General features: G+C 26.1%; 1 protein-coding gene across 1 annotated transcript; it reads left to right on the top strand.

The window, feature by feature from the left end:
* The first annotated feature begins 269 nt into the window (after positions 1-269).
* On the top strand, positions 270-9,526 carry LOC113551730 (programmed cell death 6-interacting protein). Its single transcript, XM_026954156.1, has 16 exons — positions 270-778; positions 859-983; positions 1,073-1,200; positions 2,106-2,259; positions 4,661-4,785; positions 4,863-4,964; positions 5,036-5,255; positions 5,315-5,438; positions 5,526-5,703; positions 5,779-5,940; positions 6,002-6,157; positions 6,227-6,442; positions 6,518-6,664; positions 6,822-6,960; positions 7,047-7,214; positions 9,129-9,526. The coding sequence occupies exons 1-16, from the start codon at positions 567-569 to the stop codon at positions 9,221-9,223; spliced, it is 2,451 nt and encodes an 816-aa protein (XP_026809957.1). The 5' UTR covers positions 270-566; the 3' UTR covers positions 9,224-9,526.
* Positions 9,527-21,826: the final 12,300 nt, after the last annotated feature.

Raw genomic sequence — 21,826 nt, 5'->3', positions numbered from 1 at the left:
TTAATTTTTATTATTTTACCTCATATCAATATGTTCATTGATCAAATCTTGTACCATAAAATAGGTATATACCTAAATTTATATTATACTGTAGAGCAGTACATGTTCAAATTTTTTAAGTAGTTGGTGGCGAGGGAAATGTATAATTTCCACATAAACATCTCAATGTGTTTTTTATTCGGCAACACTGTAAACTGATAAGCAGATGAGTGACAATAAAGTCAGTTAAACCTTGTAGCTTGATCATCATTATTCATTATATACATATCGTGTTATTGTTATCGCCCAGTGCCCTCACCGAAGTTTTGTTCACTTTTCACAGCTTAAACAGTTATAATATACTCTCCATCTTTAACTCATTGGCTTAGTCATTATTAGTCATCACACATTCGCTGTTATTGTCGAATTATGTGCTAACAACTTTTGGATATCTGTATCTTAGACTTAATGTTATAAGGGAAGTCCATTTATGAGTCCGTCGTTCACTGATCAAGAGTACATCGTACCTTTGTTTCATATCGTCTCTGTTTTTTAAATTTGTGAAATTTTTCGTTACGATACTCAGTATGGCGACTACGACGTTGCTGGCAGTGCCTACGAAACGCGCATCTGAAGTGAACATCGTGAAACCTTTGCGAAATCTGATATCGTCGCATTACAACTCTGCTGACAATCCCGAAAACTACACAGAACCCATCAACGAATTGAGCAAACTCCGCAACCAAGCACTTTGGAAAGTGTTGGACAAATATGACAATTCTCTTGAACTAATATACACGTAAACTATCATAATTTAATTTTACTAATAATTACTTAAATAGTATAGTTTATATAAATGTGTGTGTGTGTATTTTGCAGTTATTATGATCAGATTACTTCATTAGAATCTAAAGTGCCACCATCTGAAGTACAGATTCCTTTCAAGTGGAAAGATGCATTCAATAAAATGACGTCATTCTTTGCTAATGGAAAAGTCAGTATAAGTATGTTCAAATTATATAATACCTCAATAAATTATTTTATATTCATTTTAAATATTTACTATATTAATGTTTATTTTATAATTGTTTAGCTCTCTGTTCATTTGCTTATGAAAGAATATGCGTACTATTTAATATAGCAGCTCAACAGAGTGCAATAGCAGCTGCCCAAAATTTGGAAACCGATGATGGATTAAAAATGGCTGCTAAACTTCTCCAGGTAAATAAAATAATCACCTTTATATTATGGAATTCAATTTAAATGTTATATTTTTAAAATAGTTTACCTATCTTATTTTAATAGTTAAAGTTTGAGTTTTTAAATGTTAAAAATTAACTCATTCTATTAAATAAAATAAATCTCTAAATAAAGTTTTAACTTAAAACTAGTTCTCAGACTATATCTGAAACTCAATTACAATTTGTTGTCAAGGTTTTGTGTAATCATATAATGTGATATTATCCATAAATGTTAGTTATTTGCATTTCATTTTTCACTTACATTTTCCATAAACTTTTTAAAACACATGATAGTTTGATTATTTCACTTTGTTGGGCGAGAAAATGCAATTCAACCTCATGTGAAATTACTTCTATCTCTGTATAAATCAAAAAAATCACGGCTATAAATGGTGATGATCAAACATTTTTTGGTAGATAGGAGGAATGTGGTTTTAGAAGATATGCAGACTAGACAATCAGTTTGGGTTGGCGCGAATATATTATTTGGCCAAGCAGATTATATAGATAATTTGTCTAGAGAAAGAACATGACAATTCTGTGCTTCATCTCCATACGACATCCTCTCACAATGGCTGTGTTATGTATATATATGCAAATGAACTGATTTTCATGGAGCCATAATGTGTTCTCTTTCTAGACAGTAAATAGAAAGGCTTAGAAAGGTATAAAATAAAACAAAACGACCTTAGCATTATAATCGTAACAAATTTAATAAAATATATTGATTATTTAAAAAAATCATTATTACTGATAAATTTTACAATTTGTTGATTTAATTTATTTCAGTGTATTCAATAATATAATATAAAATTATTTTCTTATGTTACAATTTATGTATTATAATTGTTTTCAATTTTATAATATTATAATATTTGTTCATAGCAAAGTGCTGGTATATTTAATACATTAAAAACAACAGTTATGAATGTAATTCAACAAGATCCAACTCCAGATTTAAATCCAGATACATTGGCAATGTTATCTTCTCTCATGTTGGCCCAAGCTCAAGAAGTTTTTATAGTCAAAGCAAATATAGGTAAGGATATCTGTGTTGGTTTTTGCATGTTATTATATTTTATAATAATCTTTCATCTCAAATAATTTATTTTAATTTTATGACAAAAATTAAATTTTACTTACAATAAATAAATAAACATATATTTGGCTGTGATATAGGTACTAGGTAGTATTCTTTTATTTATTAGAAAATAATAAATTATTAACTTTATAGAATTAAAAGTTTGTAATTTAGATCATTTTCAAATTTATTTCATCTGTTTTCAAGAGACTATAAAGGAAGCAATACATGAATATTTAATTATTGTTTTGTAATATGGATTATTACCAGAATTATTGTTTCATATTTCAATCCATATGCTTGAATTTAAATCAAAATTGATTGCTGGGTGTGATGTTGTTGATGTCTAAGAGTAAAATGAATTTGTTTATCATAATATTTTAATTTACAGTGAAGCCTTCTCTAAGAGACACCACCCAATAAACAATTTTTTTTTTTGTGAACGAGTACATTTTCACTATTTTTCAGTGGGGAAAATCTCTGAATAGTAGATACCTATTTTAATCTAAATTTAAAAATTACAAACAATGACAGAAATATATGCTTATTCTAATTTAATGATAGATTGAAAACAAACTCTTTCACAATCCAAGTTTTTTAAATAAAATTGAATTTTGTTTAGGTGGGTATGTATGCATTTATTTTTTTATATTTATTTAAATGTTTATTGTTAAAATATTAAATTTATTATATTATGAAAACTTTAAATAATAATATTATAATTTAATTTAATCTAGCATATATTATTTCTATTATGAATTCCTAAAATTGACCCCCTCTGAATAGCCAACAAAATTTTGGTGACCTAAAGTGTCCACAATTTAAAGGTGTAACTATATTTTTAAGTACAAGTAGAGATAATTATCATAGACATCTTTTAGAGCAAAGATTATTTGAATGTTTATTCTATTTTATTATAAGAATAATATTTTAATATTTATAAGTGGTTGGATAGTTAAAAGTATTGGCTCTATTGGATTTATAAAAAAAAAACCTGATAAAATTTACTTAGATTTGATTAATCTTAGTAATATTTCTTGAAAACGTCAAAGCTACAGTATTTAATATTTTACTGTAAGGTTTATATTCGTATAACTATACAATATAATATAAGTCTGGGTTTTTAAAAATATTTCAATGTATTCTTGTTTAGTTGAAAAAAATTGACTGCAAATGAGTATTCATTTTATTATTGCATGGTTTTGTATTATTTTTATTATCATGTTATGTAACAGTACACTAGAATCAGTAGACAGCACATACTTGGATAAATAAAATAAATAAAAATAGCATAATTATTAGTAACTTTTTTGTTGCATTAGTGGCTTAGATCCTCATTAATCAAATTGTCATAGAGAATTTGATCAATACTGAGCTAGTGAGCTATGTTTATAGTATGCATTCTAGTATAGTTCTGTAATTCCCTTTATAGTATAGTTGATTGGACATTTTCATTACTTCAATAGGCGGTCATTATTTGTTCATTATATTCATACAGGGCTGATGAGTCTTTCAAGTATACCTACAATGTTAGTTTGGTTTTGCATCATTAAACTTGTCTTTGATCGATTTAGTCATTTTTCTATAATCCTTTTGTAGTTGTATTCTGATGTAAGGATTTATATTAACATTATTCACTCTATATTGTCTCCAATAATTCTTCTTTATCTCTCAATTTACTTAGTTAAGATTTTTCATGGTGCACTTTACCATTTCAGACAATTATTTATAGAATTAAGCCTATATCATTCATAATTTTAATTTGATGCCAGTCAACCTTTACAGATTGTTGAATTTTGGTCGGGCTACATCAGAAAAGGTTAATTTGTTTGTTGGAATATTTTTTAACTGCAAGTAACTAGTTGGCATGTTTTATTCAGGACTGTGTTTATCTTTTTTTGTATTTACTAAACTTGTAAATTCCCAGTCAATAACTAAAATGCTTATGCAGTAATTCATTACTTTTATTGATTTTTGTTTTTCCTCAGTGTACTTCATGTGATTTTGATCTGTCTAATACTACCCTTGGGTACTTATTGTTTGGGTAGATAGTTACCGTTCTATATTATTTGAAGTTTTCATAAGATTAGGTACTTGCTTGTAATTCTATTTAATTTAATTGAGTATTTTTTTCCTATATTCTTAAAAATTAGTCAGCGAATTAATATTCCACTGCTGCTTTACGTACATCATGGATAAGATTCTTACATATAAGATTTTACATAAAATAAAATTATTGCAATCCTTAAAGTAGGAATAAATATTAAGATGGTTTAACTTTTATGATATCAGCACTATAGTTTATTAGTTTTTGTTGTTGATAAAGTATTTACTGATACTATATTTTATTTTATTTTAGATAAAATGAAAGATCAGACGATTGCTAAACTATGTGCACAATGTGAAGAATATTATGCAGAAACAGCAAAAATGATGGAAAGAGAAACAGTTATGATGTCTTTGGATAAAGAATGGACATCAAATGTAAATACTTGATATTTTATAAAATATTATTTGATTTCACAAATATCCAAACATTTTATTGAATTTATATTTGATAGGTTTATGGAAAACAGGCAATGTTTCATGGTTTGGCTCAGTATTATCAAGCAATGGTTTGTAAAAATAATAAAACTGTTGGTGAACAAATAGCTAGACTTAATGTATGTATAAAAAATTATTTTAAGATGAGTGCAATATAATTATAAATTTTGATTGTTATGGTTTTATTCAGGTAGCTATTTCATTTCTTAAAATTGGTCAAGATCGATGTGCTCGTTCACTTTACAACGAACTTCTAAATAAAGCTATTCAAGAGTTAAATGAAGCAAAAAAAGACAATGACTTTATTTATCATGAACGAATTCCAGATGTTAAACATCTAGAACTAATATCTAAAGTTGCAATTGCCAAACCAACTCCTATACCATCAAAGTTTTCATCTAAATTCAAAGGTATATATTTTTATTTAAATTGCTTGTACAAAAATTAATTTTACTCCGTTTTTTTTTAGATTTGTTTGAAGATTTAGTACCAATATCAGTTCAACAAGCACTTAGTGCATATGATGTTCGTAAAACAGAACTTGTTAATTCAGAAATTGGAAAGTTGAGAGAATCTACACAAATATTGAATGGGTATGTCGTATAATTATTATTTAATTACACTGGAAAAATTAAAATGACTTAATATCTTTTAGTATATTATGGTGCATTTGTTCTTAGATGTTTAGCGTCATTAAATTTGCCAGCAGCTCTAGAAGATGTTAAAGGTGTAGGAATACCACAATCGCTTATAGAAAAATCAAACAATGTACGAATGAATGGTGGGGTTCATAAGTTAGAAAATATGATCAGAGAATTACCAGAGCTATTGAAACGAAACGAAGAAATAATCAATGAGGTTATTTATTTCTATATTTATAAGTTATTCTAATAAATGTATCGAACAATTTTATTTATAAAACAAATGTTTTAGTCTGAACGGATGTTAAATGAAGAACAAGCATCTGACGAACAACTCCAAACACAATTTAAAGATAAATGGAATCGTACAAAGTCTAATGTTCTAACTCAAGTTTTTAAAGTTAACATAACTAAATATCGTGAAATCATTAAGAATGCTAAATCTGCTGATAAGGTAAAATTATTGAGTTTTTATCAATATTTAAAGGTTTGTGATTACATTCTTATTCTATTAGATGATACATGAAAAGTTTGAAACTCACAAGCGAGCCATTTATTTATTATCTGAAGGCCATGAAGCCATAAAAAATGTATTGCCAGTTGGATCAAGTTCTGGGGTCAATTTTGCCAATTCTTCAGCTGCTGATAAATTAAAACACTTAATGGAAGAGGTAAATATAAAATTAATATATTAATAAATTTTATTTTCATGAATTATTTTTATTTAAAAATTAATATAGGTGGAAGCATTGAAAAATGAAAGAGATGTTATTGAAACTGAATTAAAATGTGCCACAACTGATATGAAATCAAAATTCTTGAATGCTTTATCTGAGGAAGGATCTATTCATGAAGCTAATTTGTCGACTGAGAGTTTGGATCAATCTTATGGACATTTAAAAGCTCAAGTTAATGATAGTCTTGCTAGACAAGAGAAACTTTTATCTAATATACAGGTATATTCTTAATATTCTATTATTCTTAATTTTAATATTTTTCTATTATAATTAATTGATCTTCTTTGATTGTAGGTGGTGAATACAGAATTTTGTAGAGAAAAGAGTAGCGGTGGCCAAAGGGAAGTCCTCTTTAAAGATTTAGCATCTGGTTATGATGTATTTAATGATTTACAGAATAATTTAGTTGAAGGAACCAAATTTTATAATGACTTAACCGAAGTAATTATATGAAATATTCTATTTATGATAATTAAAAAATGTATTATAGTAAAATAGTTTAGAATATACTATAAGTAACAAATTAGTTTTTGGTTGTTAAACTTAAAATTAACACTCATTATTTTTAATTAAATAATAATGATTATTTCTGTTATAGATTTTAATTACTGCTCAAAATAAAATTTCCGACTTTTGTTTTGCTCGAAAAGCAGAAAAAGAAGAGTTACTTAAAACGTTAACTTCAGATTTGAGTAGAGAAAAACCCATTTCTATTCCAGCTGCACCTGCTAAAAGCCGTAAGTATACTTTTATTTTTATTATTTAAATTTGTATCTATATAAATTTTATTAATACTTATTTTTAATTCAATTTTCCCATACAGATGAATTTTCAGTTAATACTCAGCTCCCTTATCCTATGCAACCACAGGGTATGCCCTTACCATACACACTTCCAAGGACTGGACCATCTTACCAACCCTATATGTGTGCACCACCTATGCCAACTACATACAATCCTTATGCAACACTTCATCATTATCAGCCTCAAGGTAAATAATGTGCTATATATTATATTGCAGGGGCGGCTAAACTTTTTTTGGTCATGATCTACTAAAAATATACTTCACCTTTGAGGATCAACTTTTATAGAAAAATTTTTTATTATTGAATAAGTGCATATAAACATACAATAAGTATTATTAACTAATTACTATTATTATTCTATTATTAATATTATATACATATTATTTTGTTGATCTGGCCATTGTTGAAGTGTGACATTGCATGTCGTTGACCAATTGGTCGTAATCTGGTGAATAGTTGCTAACTGCTAATCGAAGACACTGCTCCAAATGGTCATCAGAGAGCGTAGATCGAAATTCTGTTTTTATCATTTTCATGTGAGAAAATGCTGTTTTGCACAAATATGTAGATCCAAAATAACTATGTAACTGCAAAACTACATTCCTGAAACCCGGATATTTTTCTTCACTCAGTAAATTCCAAAAATTTGTTTCAGAACCTCGAGCTTTGAGGAATATATCTGATTTAATTTTAAAGTTTTCAAATAAAGCATCTGGGCTTTCTAAAAAAGCTTGTTTTACTATTTCACCGGTTTGAAATGATTTTTTATTCTTAGCTAAAACATGACTAATTCGAAATGAAGCAATTGTTGCTGCTTTGGATTTTAAAACTGGTTTAGTAAAAATCAATTGTTGTTTATCAATTTCAAGTTTTAATTTTTCTAATTGCTTTTTACGTACTTCAGTTTTAGGAGAGAAATCTATATCAAATTTTGAATGCATAGTTCTAAAATGTCTTTCTAGATTAACTTTTTTTGTTGTGGATATTGTTATTTAACATATCAAACATATGCACTTTTCTTTCAACATTGTAAAAAAAAAATTCATTTCCCATTCTTGATGAAAATGATAAGTTTTTTGTTTTTTATGTGCACTCATAATTATAAATTTTAAACACAACAGACACCAACAGAACACAGTGAAATGAACATTCGTGACCGATAAACATTTGACACACGAAACCAGATTAAGATTAAATAGATAAAACTTATCAACAATTCGATAACAATTCGTGTGCATGTCCCTAAAAATAAATTCTAACATGATCGACTTTGAAATTGTCCGCGATCGACCGTTTGGCCGCCCCTGTTATATTGTAACTAGGGAGCGAAAAAGATATTTTTTTAATTGGTCTCGGCCGTTGAGTCTAAACTAGTTACATTATTTGCAAGTATTGTGGTTTAAACCAGATTTTAGCTTTTGTGGGTTAAGTTTTCTGTTTAATAAAAATATAAGACATTAATAGGTTAACAAAATGCATGTTTATATAGCTTTCTATGTATGCTTAAATACTATTAGTTTCGAGACGTTTGATACACGATCAAGCAAATTACTTAAATATTTAATGTGAATCAAATTATGTTTATACTCTATTTTATGTAAGTCTAAGAGTAACCTCAGCAGTAACTGATTTTTAATCAGCTTAGTCAGATGCTATCGTCATCTTTTGTTTATGAAAATCAGCTGCATCCAAAATTGCTATACTGTGTTAAATTTAGTTATAAAAAGACTATAGTCTGTTGGATTAATAAAAAAATATTTTCAAATGTGTGATAATCACATCCGTTTAAGTAGTTATACACAGATTTCCACCTCCTGAGGTCATACTCATACAAAGTAGACTTAGAGTAAATTTAAATGTATATATATGTATAAATTATTTTTAAAAATTAATTTAATAGTGTTAATTTAATATTTTTGTCTCATAAATGTTTTAATTTAATCTGCTTTATAGTAAAAAATAAAATAGTACAATCTTGAAAAAACTTTCTTTCACAGTCTTCAAGATTGTTTATTAAAAATAATATGTGTTTGTTGTGCGTAAAACCACAAAAATATTGTATTTACCGGTTATGCTTACAATAATGTATTTGGTTCCAGACTATCAAAATTATGCAGCTCAAGGCCAACCACAATATCCTCCTCAATATCCGCCACAATACCCACCACAAAACCAGCAACAGCCACCGTGGTAAAAGTAAATTTGGTATATTGATAGGAAAACTTATGCATTATTGTGATTGAACGTAGTTATCCTGATGTTAACTAATTATGAATACCGTTTTTTATAAAACAGAACAAAACTGTTATTAATTCTGTTTAAATTTAAATATTTTTCATGTGTCAACAAAATTATTGCTAGCATACTATATTTACTACATCATTCATATTGCTTTAACATAATTTTTAGATTTAGCATATTATTATTTTCATTTATTATTTATTTAAACACTTTTGTTTATCTGTTTCATAATTAAATTATGTTTATTATTTTTTAATTTTAGTTAAGAAATTTCATCACAGTTTCTTTTATAATTTATTGATTGCATTTAATAATAATTATTAATATGCATAAAATATAATAAAATTGAATAATGATAATATAGTTCAGGTGTAGAAATACATATAAAATACTTATTAAATAAAAGTCTGATTGATTAGAATGACAATTTAATACCTAGATTGATTTATATAAGTTGATACACAAAAGGTACAACAATGAATTTAAGACTTGAAGTTGCTAATGAATTCTAAAATGTTTACAGTAGATTTTATTTTATTATATTTTTAATTTTTAATACATTTTAGAATATTAAATCCTTATCAATCATTCATTATTAAATCAATTATATTATTATTACATATTAAATGTCAGAATATTTATATTAAATTTTTCACTTCTATTCAATTTAACAAAATACAATTTATATAATTTATATTACTAATTTACTAATATTTGTCATTAGCTTATGGCTAGGATTTAAAAATTGTAAAATATGCATTTTATTTACCAAAATATGAAAAAAATTTTTTTTAAATATTAGTTAATTACATCCTATTATTAAATTATGTTTTTTGAAATTTTCAAATGTGAACGATCAGTGATTAAATCGAAGATTTATATTGGCTAAAACTCCATTCCACATCACACGATGTTGTCGGAGCATATTAAAAAATGACGTGATTTGTCCTGGTCTCCTGGATTTAAAGTAATATTAACATCTTTTTTTCCGTTTTATATTCGCCGTTTATAATGTTACACATTTTGAGAAATGTTTTGATTACCTTATTCTTTTTAATATTAAGTCCATTTTAGTTTGATAGGTAGTATATTTACGATAATTGGATAATTAATTATAGACATTCCTTAAATGAATACCATTTAAAATTAACAAGATTCTCAAAAATTTATATATATACAATTATATGCATTATGTTCAAAATAAGCAAAAATAATTGTACTATTTATTTAAGAATAAGCCAAATTGTGGATATATCTAACAACCAATCAATTTGGACTTATGGAAAAAAAAACATGCAAATGCATAGAAATCCTAGCCCTAAGTCATTACTAACAACTAATTATTAACAAAAATTTTTAGATCTAAGTTAACAAGAAGGTCAAAAAAATGAATAAATATCAATTTTTAAGATTTTGATGAAAAAAAAAACCGACTGTGATCTCTTTATTACACTGATTATTATCAGTTATTACTCTTATTTTTTTCTTGTTGGTAAAACTACTATCAAACTTTTGTATGGTAGCATAGTAGGTACTACTGGTACTAGTTAGGAGGTAGGTAGGTATATCTGAATTTATATATATATATATATATATATATATATATAATATGCATATAAAAAATACATTTTTAATATAAATTGATATCGGTATTTTCATTTGCATTTTTATGTAGTTACTACTTTACTAGTTACTGCACTATAGAAATAGTAAAATTGAGTAAATACTAAGTACTGATGTAGTTCAATAAGGTAAGGGTATTGGACTTCTCCTACGCGTTTCGATATCAGCTATTTTATAATAAATCGCCATAAATTATAATTTATTTTACAATTTCACAATATTATATAACTATGTGTATAACGACTAAAACGATGAATAATAAACACGGTTTAAGATACTATATTTTAAATAATGGTAATGCCTATATAACGGGTACTAGCCCATAGCAAACTCAAACTGGAACATCGCTGTGGTTTTTCACAGCTATAATATAAGCGCCACGCACGCGATTCTAATGTTTTAGGCGTCCCTGCCGTTGTCATCATCATATAATATTATATAAAAAGGTATTGACTGTTGGTCATAAATGTACAACAAATCACGTTATAACGATACACACACGCACACATTATACATATATAAATAGGTATACTAGGTATATACACGCGTTCGATTGGTCAGTTGAATATTATTATTGTAATAATGTCGCGATTTTTACTTCGTTGCGCGTATCGAATGACGGCGTGCGCGTCACTGATGCAGTGGTTTGTGCTGTGCACCGTCGCGTGTTTAATGCAAATTAGATTTTAATTATTGTGCTTATAATGACTGCACACTACCTGGTACCCACTTATATACGTATCTACATTGCGCTCTATTGAAGAAGGCAAAGACCTCGTAAAATAGTGTATATACAGACAACTATATAATATGGATAGACGAGTAAAGTACAATATTGACAATATATAGTGTAATAGCACAATCTAATGGCCATATGGGTAAGTACGGCGTGTAATAGGTATTATATAATACATTAATCTGCGTGTATAGCCCTGTTAGACACCTGTAGCTGTAGAATATAAATGTATATATGTGTATAAATAGGTTGTATGTAATTCGCCTCTATTATACATAATAATATGCGTGTGTAATGCTTAATTATTTATGTATAAGTAATCAAATTACAGTGCAGCGTATTACTTTCTGTTCTTTTTTGCTTTTGACTATTATAATGTATTATTTACATACGACTATACACCTATCTACTGTTATAGGTAAGTTTTCGACGTTATTCTCATACAATTATACGGTACCTGTGTGGCGTGCGCTAAAAAATTTACGGGTCACGATTATTTCAGTTAAACAGTACATTTTAAGAATATAATATATGTAATTATTCTGTCCGTCTGTTGTGAATTTACGATCGTGTTACTTCTGAACGATTTAACCGTGTTCAATCAAAGTTATTTATATGAATTCATTGACACTTGGAGAGTGTTTATGGTTTGTTTTTTCAACACTTATACGTAGGTTGCTATAAGATAGCTGACGCATGAATATAGTTTTAAGCTTTTGGCTCACAGAAATTGAATAATTTGTTATTTAAATGGTTACTAAATTTATTACAGATTATAACACTGTTACAATGTTATACAAAAAAACAAACATAGGAATATGACGTAAAAAAATTGTTACAAATATATTAAAAAATACAACCCTAACATTTACAATTAACAATAAAGTCATACCATCATCCGACCAAATAAAATACTTAAGTTTAACATTACGGTCATTACGTCATAAACTCCTCGTCGCCTCACATGGGGTCCCCATTTAAAAATATAAAAAACAAGTAGCTAACATTAGACTCTACAAACTTCGTCGGATACTACGTGTAAAATCCAAAATAAACCTAAAAACAAAACTATTAATTTATAAAGCAATAATAAGCCCATCTGGTCCAAATTTGGGAACCGGCCAAGTCTTCCGTCATCCGTCCAATCCAAGTTCATCAGAATATTACTCTTCGATTAATCACAGCAGGGACACAGGAGCACTGTCGTATATTAGCAAGACTGGGAAAGTTATAATTAATTATTTTAACGCATTAAGTTAAATTAATAAAGAAAAATGTAAGTTAAGTTTAAAGTTAAAAGTTAATTTTTTTATTTAACTCGTTAAAAGTTAATTTGAAAAAAAAGTAACTTATCTTAGTTAAAAATAAATAAGTTTTCTTTTTTTCGTGTAAAATTAATTACATGAAAGGTCACAGGAAACAATACGAACAAAATGTAATAATTGTTAACGACACAACGAATTTATTGCTTAATAATTGATATATTAAAATCATTCTGGGTTTTCTCGTTAAATTAGAAGTTACTTATGAAAATAAAAGTAACTCGTTATGTAACTTCGTTAAAAGTAACTTAACTTTTTAATTCGGTAATGCCCAGCCTTGTATATTGCTTCCCTTTACAAATACCTTCACATAACAATCGTTAAAGAATTAGCAACCATAACTACAAATCATTCCGTTTCAAATTTGACTCCCACATAAATCCGTTATTCGTTAATAAAAATGAGGTATATCCTCTCGGCTCTCACACCATATATGAAGCCTAAAAAGGAAGTGCAGGTTCGCGACCTATTTAGTTAAAAAAAAAAAACTGCTTAGAACAATCTAAGAGGGTGTTCCTATAATGGGCCTTTTCCTCCAATCATGTCATTTATGCCTTTTTGTTAAAATGTTAAATTCATTATTTATCATATTTACTTTTGTTATGTTCTATGTATAGATAGTAAATTTCTCTTTTAATAAAATTAAAATGAATAAAAAAAAAAACAATTCTTAAAATTATAACTACCTACTTATGAAAACAATTATTATTATACATACGTATTTTTCGACGTATTTATTATCTAGTGATTTATCATTGAATTCAAATTTAACACTTCCATCACACTATATGAGTATCACTGTGACCTACTCAGTGACGAAACCTACTACTGCAGGCATACAGCAGTGTGACTTTCCCAGTTTTCTAAATTCATATATAGTAGGTATACTAATTACTATACACATATATCTACTGGCTGCGCTGTTTAACAATTAGAGTCTGCGTTAAATACATTTAAAGATAGTTATCATACAAGGGGAACTAATCCTCTCCTTCCTTCTATCCAATTTTGCTGATGTTTGTAAAAGTCATAGTGTACATTTTTCTATAGTTAATGTTAAAACTTTGAAATATGTTAGGTGGTGTATTGTGTAAATTAGTATATTATATATATATATATTTAACATTGCCTTCCCTTCCCGCTGAAAATGTCTGCAGGTGCACTTGGGTTTTGGCAATATAATAATAATCTTTAATACGGATAAAACTTCATTTACGATTAACAATATTTTTAATAAATTATTCAGTATACAATGTATCTTAATATTTTATTATCAATATTTTTTACTGTTATATTTACTCGTCAAACACAATCTTTTTCAGAAATCGTTCACAATGTTCATACATGTCACATGTATATTATATTATTGTTCGTTACATTATCTATTCGGTAAAAAATGTCCGTACAACATTCCTCCTTCCTCGTGACTAGCAAAGTAGCGTTATTATTTATTACATACATCAGTAGCGTACTTAGGACCTCATTGAGAGGGCAGATGAAATTGTTATATAATGCCAAATATCTCCGTATAGCATTTTGTCACTTACCTATTGAAAAAATATAGCTACCATTTAATATATTATACATAAATATAAGTTTAAAAAAAGGATAATGTATCTCCCCAAGCTGGCAATCTACGCCATTCATACAAATTATAACGAATTATATTACATAATATCATGTCATATAAATATATAATATCACAAACTGCCAAACTATATTTATGTAGTCAATTGCCATGCTTTAATTATTAAGTATAACTTGTTTGAATTACTATATCGTTATAATATTTTTTACGAGTATATATATATATACTATATCTACTATAGTACCTACCTTACAATATAATAATACCGGTTACTACCGTGTAGGTACTAGTATATACGTATGGATGACATTAGAAACTTGTCTTCTCTATAATGAGTAATGACAATTACAAAGTATAAACTATTGTTAATATTGTTAATTATCTCGAGCGTCTCGGTATACACAGGATAACAGGTACAATTTTTAATATTTGATTAGTCAGTGAAAATCTTTGAACCTAATTTTTTCTTAAAATATTATTCAATAAATTGTTAAACTGTATTAATTTAAATTATTTAAAGGCTAATATTAAATGTATGTTTTCGGAAATTTCTAAAATAAATTATGGATATAAAATTTAGAATCTAAAGAATAAATTAAACATTTTCTATTAAAATACTAAAAACTTTCTTTTGTCTAACATCATAATATTCATCAATTTAAAATAAACATAATTAAATAAAAATAACAGTAATAACTAGTTAGGATGTTGATGATTTTTGCATTTTTTTCCTTTGATTCTTATACAATGCTTTCTTAGCTAAAAATTTGTTTCATGCTACCTTGATTCAGATTATTCCAATTTTATTTTACATTTTTTTGTTTTTAACGTCATTTTTTCATATTTTGTAGTTTTTATACAATTTTGGGGCATTTTAGATTTTAGAGAAAATTTGTTTAATATAGAAAAAAATTTAACATTATTATTATTATTATTGCGTATACCGATAAGATTTACTGTTTGAGTGTTATATATTGATAAAACAAGTGTTTTTTCAGACATAATATACACGCTTATCGAGTATTATATTTATAAATTAATAATATTATAATTATTTATAATTCATATTTTAAATAACCTAACCTTATTATCACACCCATATCTCTGATAAAAATTATTATTTATAAATATTTTTTTTTCACTTATTTAATTCGATATTTTAGATCATTCGCAAGTTCATTTTTTGAAGTTTTTAGATCATTCTTGCATTTTTTTTTTTATAGAATTTTAGATTGTTTTTTAGGTCATCAACGTCCTAACTCTAGTAATAACTAAAAATAAATAAGGCGAGAAGATATCTACAAGTTATAAGTTATATAACCAATAATTTTATTTTTACCATATACCATTGACTATCAAGGTTAATAGGTATATGAATTTCCCGTTAACTTAATACAACATTTTTTTTATTTAGAAAATTTACAATTTATAAAGCATAATGAAAATACTATGAATATAAAATAATATTTGTACAAAATATCGTTACTTATTAGTTATTATGTTTACAAATTCAACATAATAACATGAATAGTACGAGCGAAGAACGGAAGAAGAATGACATCTGGTGATAGAACCCATAATAAAAAATATCTAATACTATTTGAATTCGATAATTTGTATTGATATTTGGATAAGATAATTAAAATTATCTTATAATTATTCTCCCCGATAACAAATATCGGGGAGAAGTGACACGGGGAAAAACGACACGATGAAAAATATTCATTTTGGTTAAAAGTTATTAAAATAATTGCTGTCATAAATAAAATTATTTTTAATATATATAGAAATTGAAAAGTGTGTTTGTTGAAATAAACTTTACATTTATATTAATTTTTGCACTTAAGGTTTTGATTTAGTGATGTTAATACCTATATTAAATAAGTAATAATATGTAAGTTATGTTTGTTAATTCAGTAATACTTGTGGGCTGCGATAAACCAAAATTTAAATTACGACTTTGGATGTCATGATAAGATTATGGATATAAACATTATAAGCTATAGAACTTATATAGTTTGTAGCCTTTTAGGTTCACTATATTTTGTGTGAAACGTTAAGCGTCAGCTACATATTGATCTCGATTACGACGTGATACATACTACAGTAATTTATTATTATTTTTTTTGAAAATATGGAAATTATTAAATCAAACGAAGGTGGGTTCAAAATTTGTTGGAAGGAATATTCATATATAGGTATAATGAATAAATGAAACATCAAGGACGCATGCGATTAACATGGAGATGTACGAAAGAATGTTTATTGAAATGTCTATTGTACTCATAAGTCATAGAGCAGTATTCGATATCTATGATTTATTTTTATTATTATTTACTTATTAAACTTAACAATTGGCTTATAAATTATTATATATTTATACTTTAACTAATGTTTGGAATTTTAAAGTAAAATGCATTTGACATTTTTTACATTGTTGTTTTTGCCGTGTTGTTTTTTTCTATGGTAAGTACCATATTTTCAGAAAAGTATTGTAAAAAGTGTTTTAGTTATAAATAAATAATCAAAAAATATTCCTAGTTTGTTATTATTACAAATTTATACTACAGTAAAACTTCAAAATTCTCCCTTTTTTTTATTTGTTTTTAACAATACATAACTTTTTATTTTTTATTGTATGAGATTTTATAAAATGTGCAGTTAGTATTAACTTTATTAAGTATATTTATTTCTAAATGTGCAAAAAAATCATATTTATATCGAATATAACTGCAGTCAAACTTAAAATAATATAACTATTAAGTTTAAAAACTCTTTAAAGTAATTAATACTATTTTATATATTAATAAATAATAATAAATTGCAATTTCTTTATTTACTTACATATTTTTAACATTAAATTATAGGGGGCAATAGAGGGGCAAAATAAAATGTTGGGGTGGGATTTGCCCACCCTGATCACCATGTAGCATCGGTGCGCCGCGCCTGCTGATTCAGTGTAAGAAACAATTTTTTTAAAACAAACTAAGGGGGTGGTATTCGTGACGCCATTATTAGAATTTGAACAAATGCTTAAAGGATAAAAGAAATGAGCATGCTTGGTAAATTACTCTGTGTATACATTTTCTAAAATTAATACGTCATGTCATATAGAATAACGATAGATGTTCTGACCTGGATGCCCTATTTGATATCTTAATGAATTAGCTACCTACTTATAAATATATATATACATTTTTTGTTATAATTTAATTGAATGACAAAATGGCAAGTGTTTACATTTATTTTCGAAGTAATATTCATCTTTCAATTACCACAAATTATTAATGAATAATAATGAGTATAATGATGATGCAAGTAATTTATTGTTTTTGGTTTTTTTTTTTTTTTGTACAGGAAATGGTCTGTACCGACTGTACCTATATTATATTTACTAATGCCTACGTGTCATGAATTCTTATAAATACATATAAGAATTATTAAAGAATGTATATAGTATGTATATATATGCCATATGGTCATGGATGCTCTGAACACAGGACACAGTTAAACTATGTGTTTGTTGTGTGTGATGGAATCATAAAATATTTCTTTTACACTTGCGTAGTAATAATTTATAAGTATTAATATGTAACTTTGGAAGTAATCGATTTAACATTTAAAAATGTATATATTAAAATTTATAACTAAGTATATAGTATATACATACTTAAATGGCTAAATACTTATTATAATTATATATACATTTCAATTTCAATATGTCATGATCATCATGTATATAATATAGTAGTATTTTTTTATAATGGTTCTTTAAAAAGGTTTTTTATCATAATTACCTTAAACATGTTGAAAAATTTGGACTTTTGATTAAAATCAAAGTATTCCAAAAAAATAATATACAAATATTGGAAACCTATCTGCCTGAAAAATGCGATGTATAATATATTTATATATACATAACGATAACATTACAGCCTAAATACAGGTATTATATGTATATATTTTATACCTTCATGTATAAAACGTAGATATGCACAATGCATCTTCATCATGTATAGTTTGTCTATAATTATTACAATTGAAAACACTACAGAGTGAATGACATGCATATAACGTCATAACGGCTGTAGATGAGTCAAGTAATAAACTGATACAATGATGTAGAAAAGTGTAGAACTTCTATACCAAGTTTAAATTATATCACCTATGCAGTGGTATAGCCAGGGGGCCACAGGGGCCATGCTCCCCCTATTAGCCGTATCATATATTATATAATATATAAAAAAATAATCGTAAGTTAATTAATTTTGGCTATGTACCAGTTTGGAGTTTAAATTAAAAAAAAATTAATGTTTATTGTTTATCAAAACACAGTGGATTGATATAAGCGTATTACATGCTAGCTGTTAATATCATATTCTGATATTATGTGATGCTTAGATCATATACTTGTAAATCCTGGCTACGCCACTGCACCTATGTCTTATATGTAAGGCTGGGATTTGTATGTAAATACATATATTTTTACTAAAACATGATAAATTAAGTAAGTATTGAAAATGATAAATTCATTTCACATGATTTACAATAAGATAAAACATATTTTATTTTACATGTTTTTACATATTTCGTCAATTTTGACAATTTTGGTGGTTTAGTAGTATTTAGTATTATACATTTGTACTTTGATAATAGTACTCGTAAAAATTGTAAGTGTATGCATATAGGAAATAAGTATTAGTTAAATATTAATAACTTGATTATAGCTTATCTTTCTGTTTCTGTTCGATAACCATACATTAATGATTTTAGATTATACTTTATATTCAACAATTATTAGACAAAATATATTTACAAATTTTCATAAGTGTCAGTACTTAAGTTCGTATGGTTGTGAAAACATCTTAATATTTTATATTTTTTAAATTAAATTGATTAGAAATTAAAAACAATTAATTGGATACTTTTCAAAAATTATTTAGAATTTTATTTTAATTTTACACGTTAACATAATTTTAAATTTTTCTTATTACATATTTTCTATTTTATACTATATATATTGGCCATTTTAACTACATATATATGTATATATTTTTGGTTTTTTATTACATTTTAATCCCGACCCTACTTATATGTATACAAATTAAAATATTAATATTTATAACATTTAAATAAAATGATTAAATATTGAACACTTAAATGTAACTTATTTATTATAGACTATACAATACGTATATTTCTTAATTTCTAAATATATTTATAGTTAAGATGCATTATGTACACTTGTTTATAACATTGAGATTCGAGAAGACCACGTTTATCAAAATAGTTTCTAAAAAAAAAAATAGTAAGCACCTAATATTAAATATTTTATGTGTAAGAATAATATTACGTGTGGGTTTGTGTGGGAAGTATAACGGTATAATATAATATCCTCTATGCATTATATTCTACATGTAACTTTATGAAATTCGGTAATCATCGCCATGGTTGATAATTATAATTCAGAGATTTTAAACAAAATATATAAATTAATTTATTAATTAACGCGTTAAGATTTAAGATGGTGCATAATGTGCCAAGAACTGGAGTGAAAGATTATTTTTACACTTCTGTAGTTTGTAAATCTTCAGAAATTGTCAAAAATTACTTCTCTGGCAGACGTTAACTATTATAAGTTTTCCAAAAGCAGGTTTGTTCGGAGTTAAAATGTATATGTTATACTAAAATGGAATATTTTTTCAAACATTTATTGGGCAGTCCGCCAACGAAATGAATAGGTAACATATTATTTTAAATATAGGAAGCGGAAGTTTAAAATTCGACTGATGCAAGCAAACAATTATTTTACTACTTGTCAATTTATACAAAACAATACAATAATGAATACAACACCCCGAGATTTCATGGTGGCTATTTTAATTTTGCAGTATTGCACAATTCACATGAATGAACCTCTTGCAGAATTTTTACTTGAGAGTACATCTAAATTATTAAGGCATATTTCATAAAAAAATTGAATTGTAATAACATATAAGTAGCCAATCTATTTAAATAATATAATAATATTTATGAATCGTTGTTTGTTTTAATTTTTGAGTGACAGAAAAATAATTATGTATTAATGGGTGCCAATTGAACATAATATAGTATATTTCATACTACTAAATAAACTAATACCTATGTGAAACGTGTATAAGGTATAACATTTTGTTATAAACCGTCTTAGGGTCTTGGTCTATTCAGTATTCAGGCTTTGAAAAGTATAAAATGCTTGACATCACTAAAATAATGACTAAATCATGGATAGATATTGAAATACAACATTAAATCTTGACAGTATTTAATCTCAGTTTCTTAGTTTAGATTTTTTAGAATAATGAATATAGTTACCTAAACTATATTTAAAATACGAATAGATACATTTTGTTTACTTACTGATACCACGCTAATTCATAAATTATTTTGTTTCTATACTTTTGTTTATTGATTATTTCACGTAACATGACTGAACTTACTAAATTAGTAAGGTACTTACTAGATACTTAGGTATACATATTTACCTCAATTAATTATTAAATAATAATATAAAAATATAATGAACGATGATATTTTGATATTATTAGTTATTAGTTAATACGCATTTATAGCTACACAATTATTTAGATTACACTATTTTAGGATGCAGATACCTACTGGTCATTGGCTACTACTTAAATTAATACACTATTTTATTAATAATTAATAAATGTATTCATTTTATAGAGTTATCTTAGTATCTATATAATAGAATATATTATATACATAAACCTAACTATTGTTATCTATATTATATTACCTATATTTATATTATTATGTATGTATGTAAATAAATATAATCTTTATTAATTATTTCAATTCGCGTTTCTAAGTAGTTAACTTCATTTAATTTGTTTGTTAAGAACATATTTTATTAAATATTATGTTATACTATCGTCTATGCGCAATTTAAACATACATAGCATATTAGTATATGGTATATACTATATGTATTAATTATACTATTATGCCTTGCAAAATTGTTTCGTTCCGCTCGATAAGATAATATTTTGCAGAGTACTTACATAAATACAATGTATTTGATGTTTGTTAATTCAAATAGGTAATTGCAATGAAGGACGCATTAATCTGAATAAAATTATAATGGAACGCCGTATTCTGACGTAGGTATAACTACCAACTACTAACTAGTAACTAGTAACTAGACAATGTGTTTATTCAGGCATGTATCCAATAATTTAAAGACAACAGTGTGTTCAGTTTTCCTGGATATATTGAATATGTCAC

Source organism: Rhopalosiphum maidis, chromosome 2 (assembly GCF_003676215.2).
Source record: "Rhopalosiphum maidis isolate BTI-1 chromosome 2, ASM367621v3, whole genome shotgun sequence".
In the NCBI taxonomy this organism is placed as follows: Eukaryota; Metazoa; Arthropoda; class Insecta; order Hemiptera; family Aphididae; genus Rhopalosiphum; species Rhopalosiphum maidis.
The sequence above is the reverse complement of the archived record's forward strand: the minus strand, read 5'-3'. Positions and strand labels throughout refer to the sequence as shown.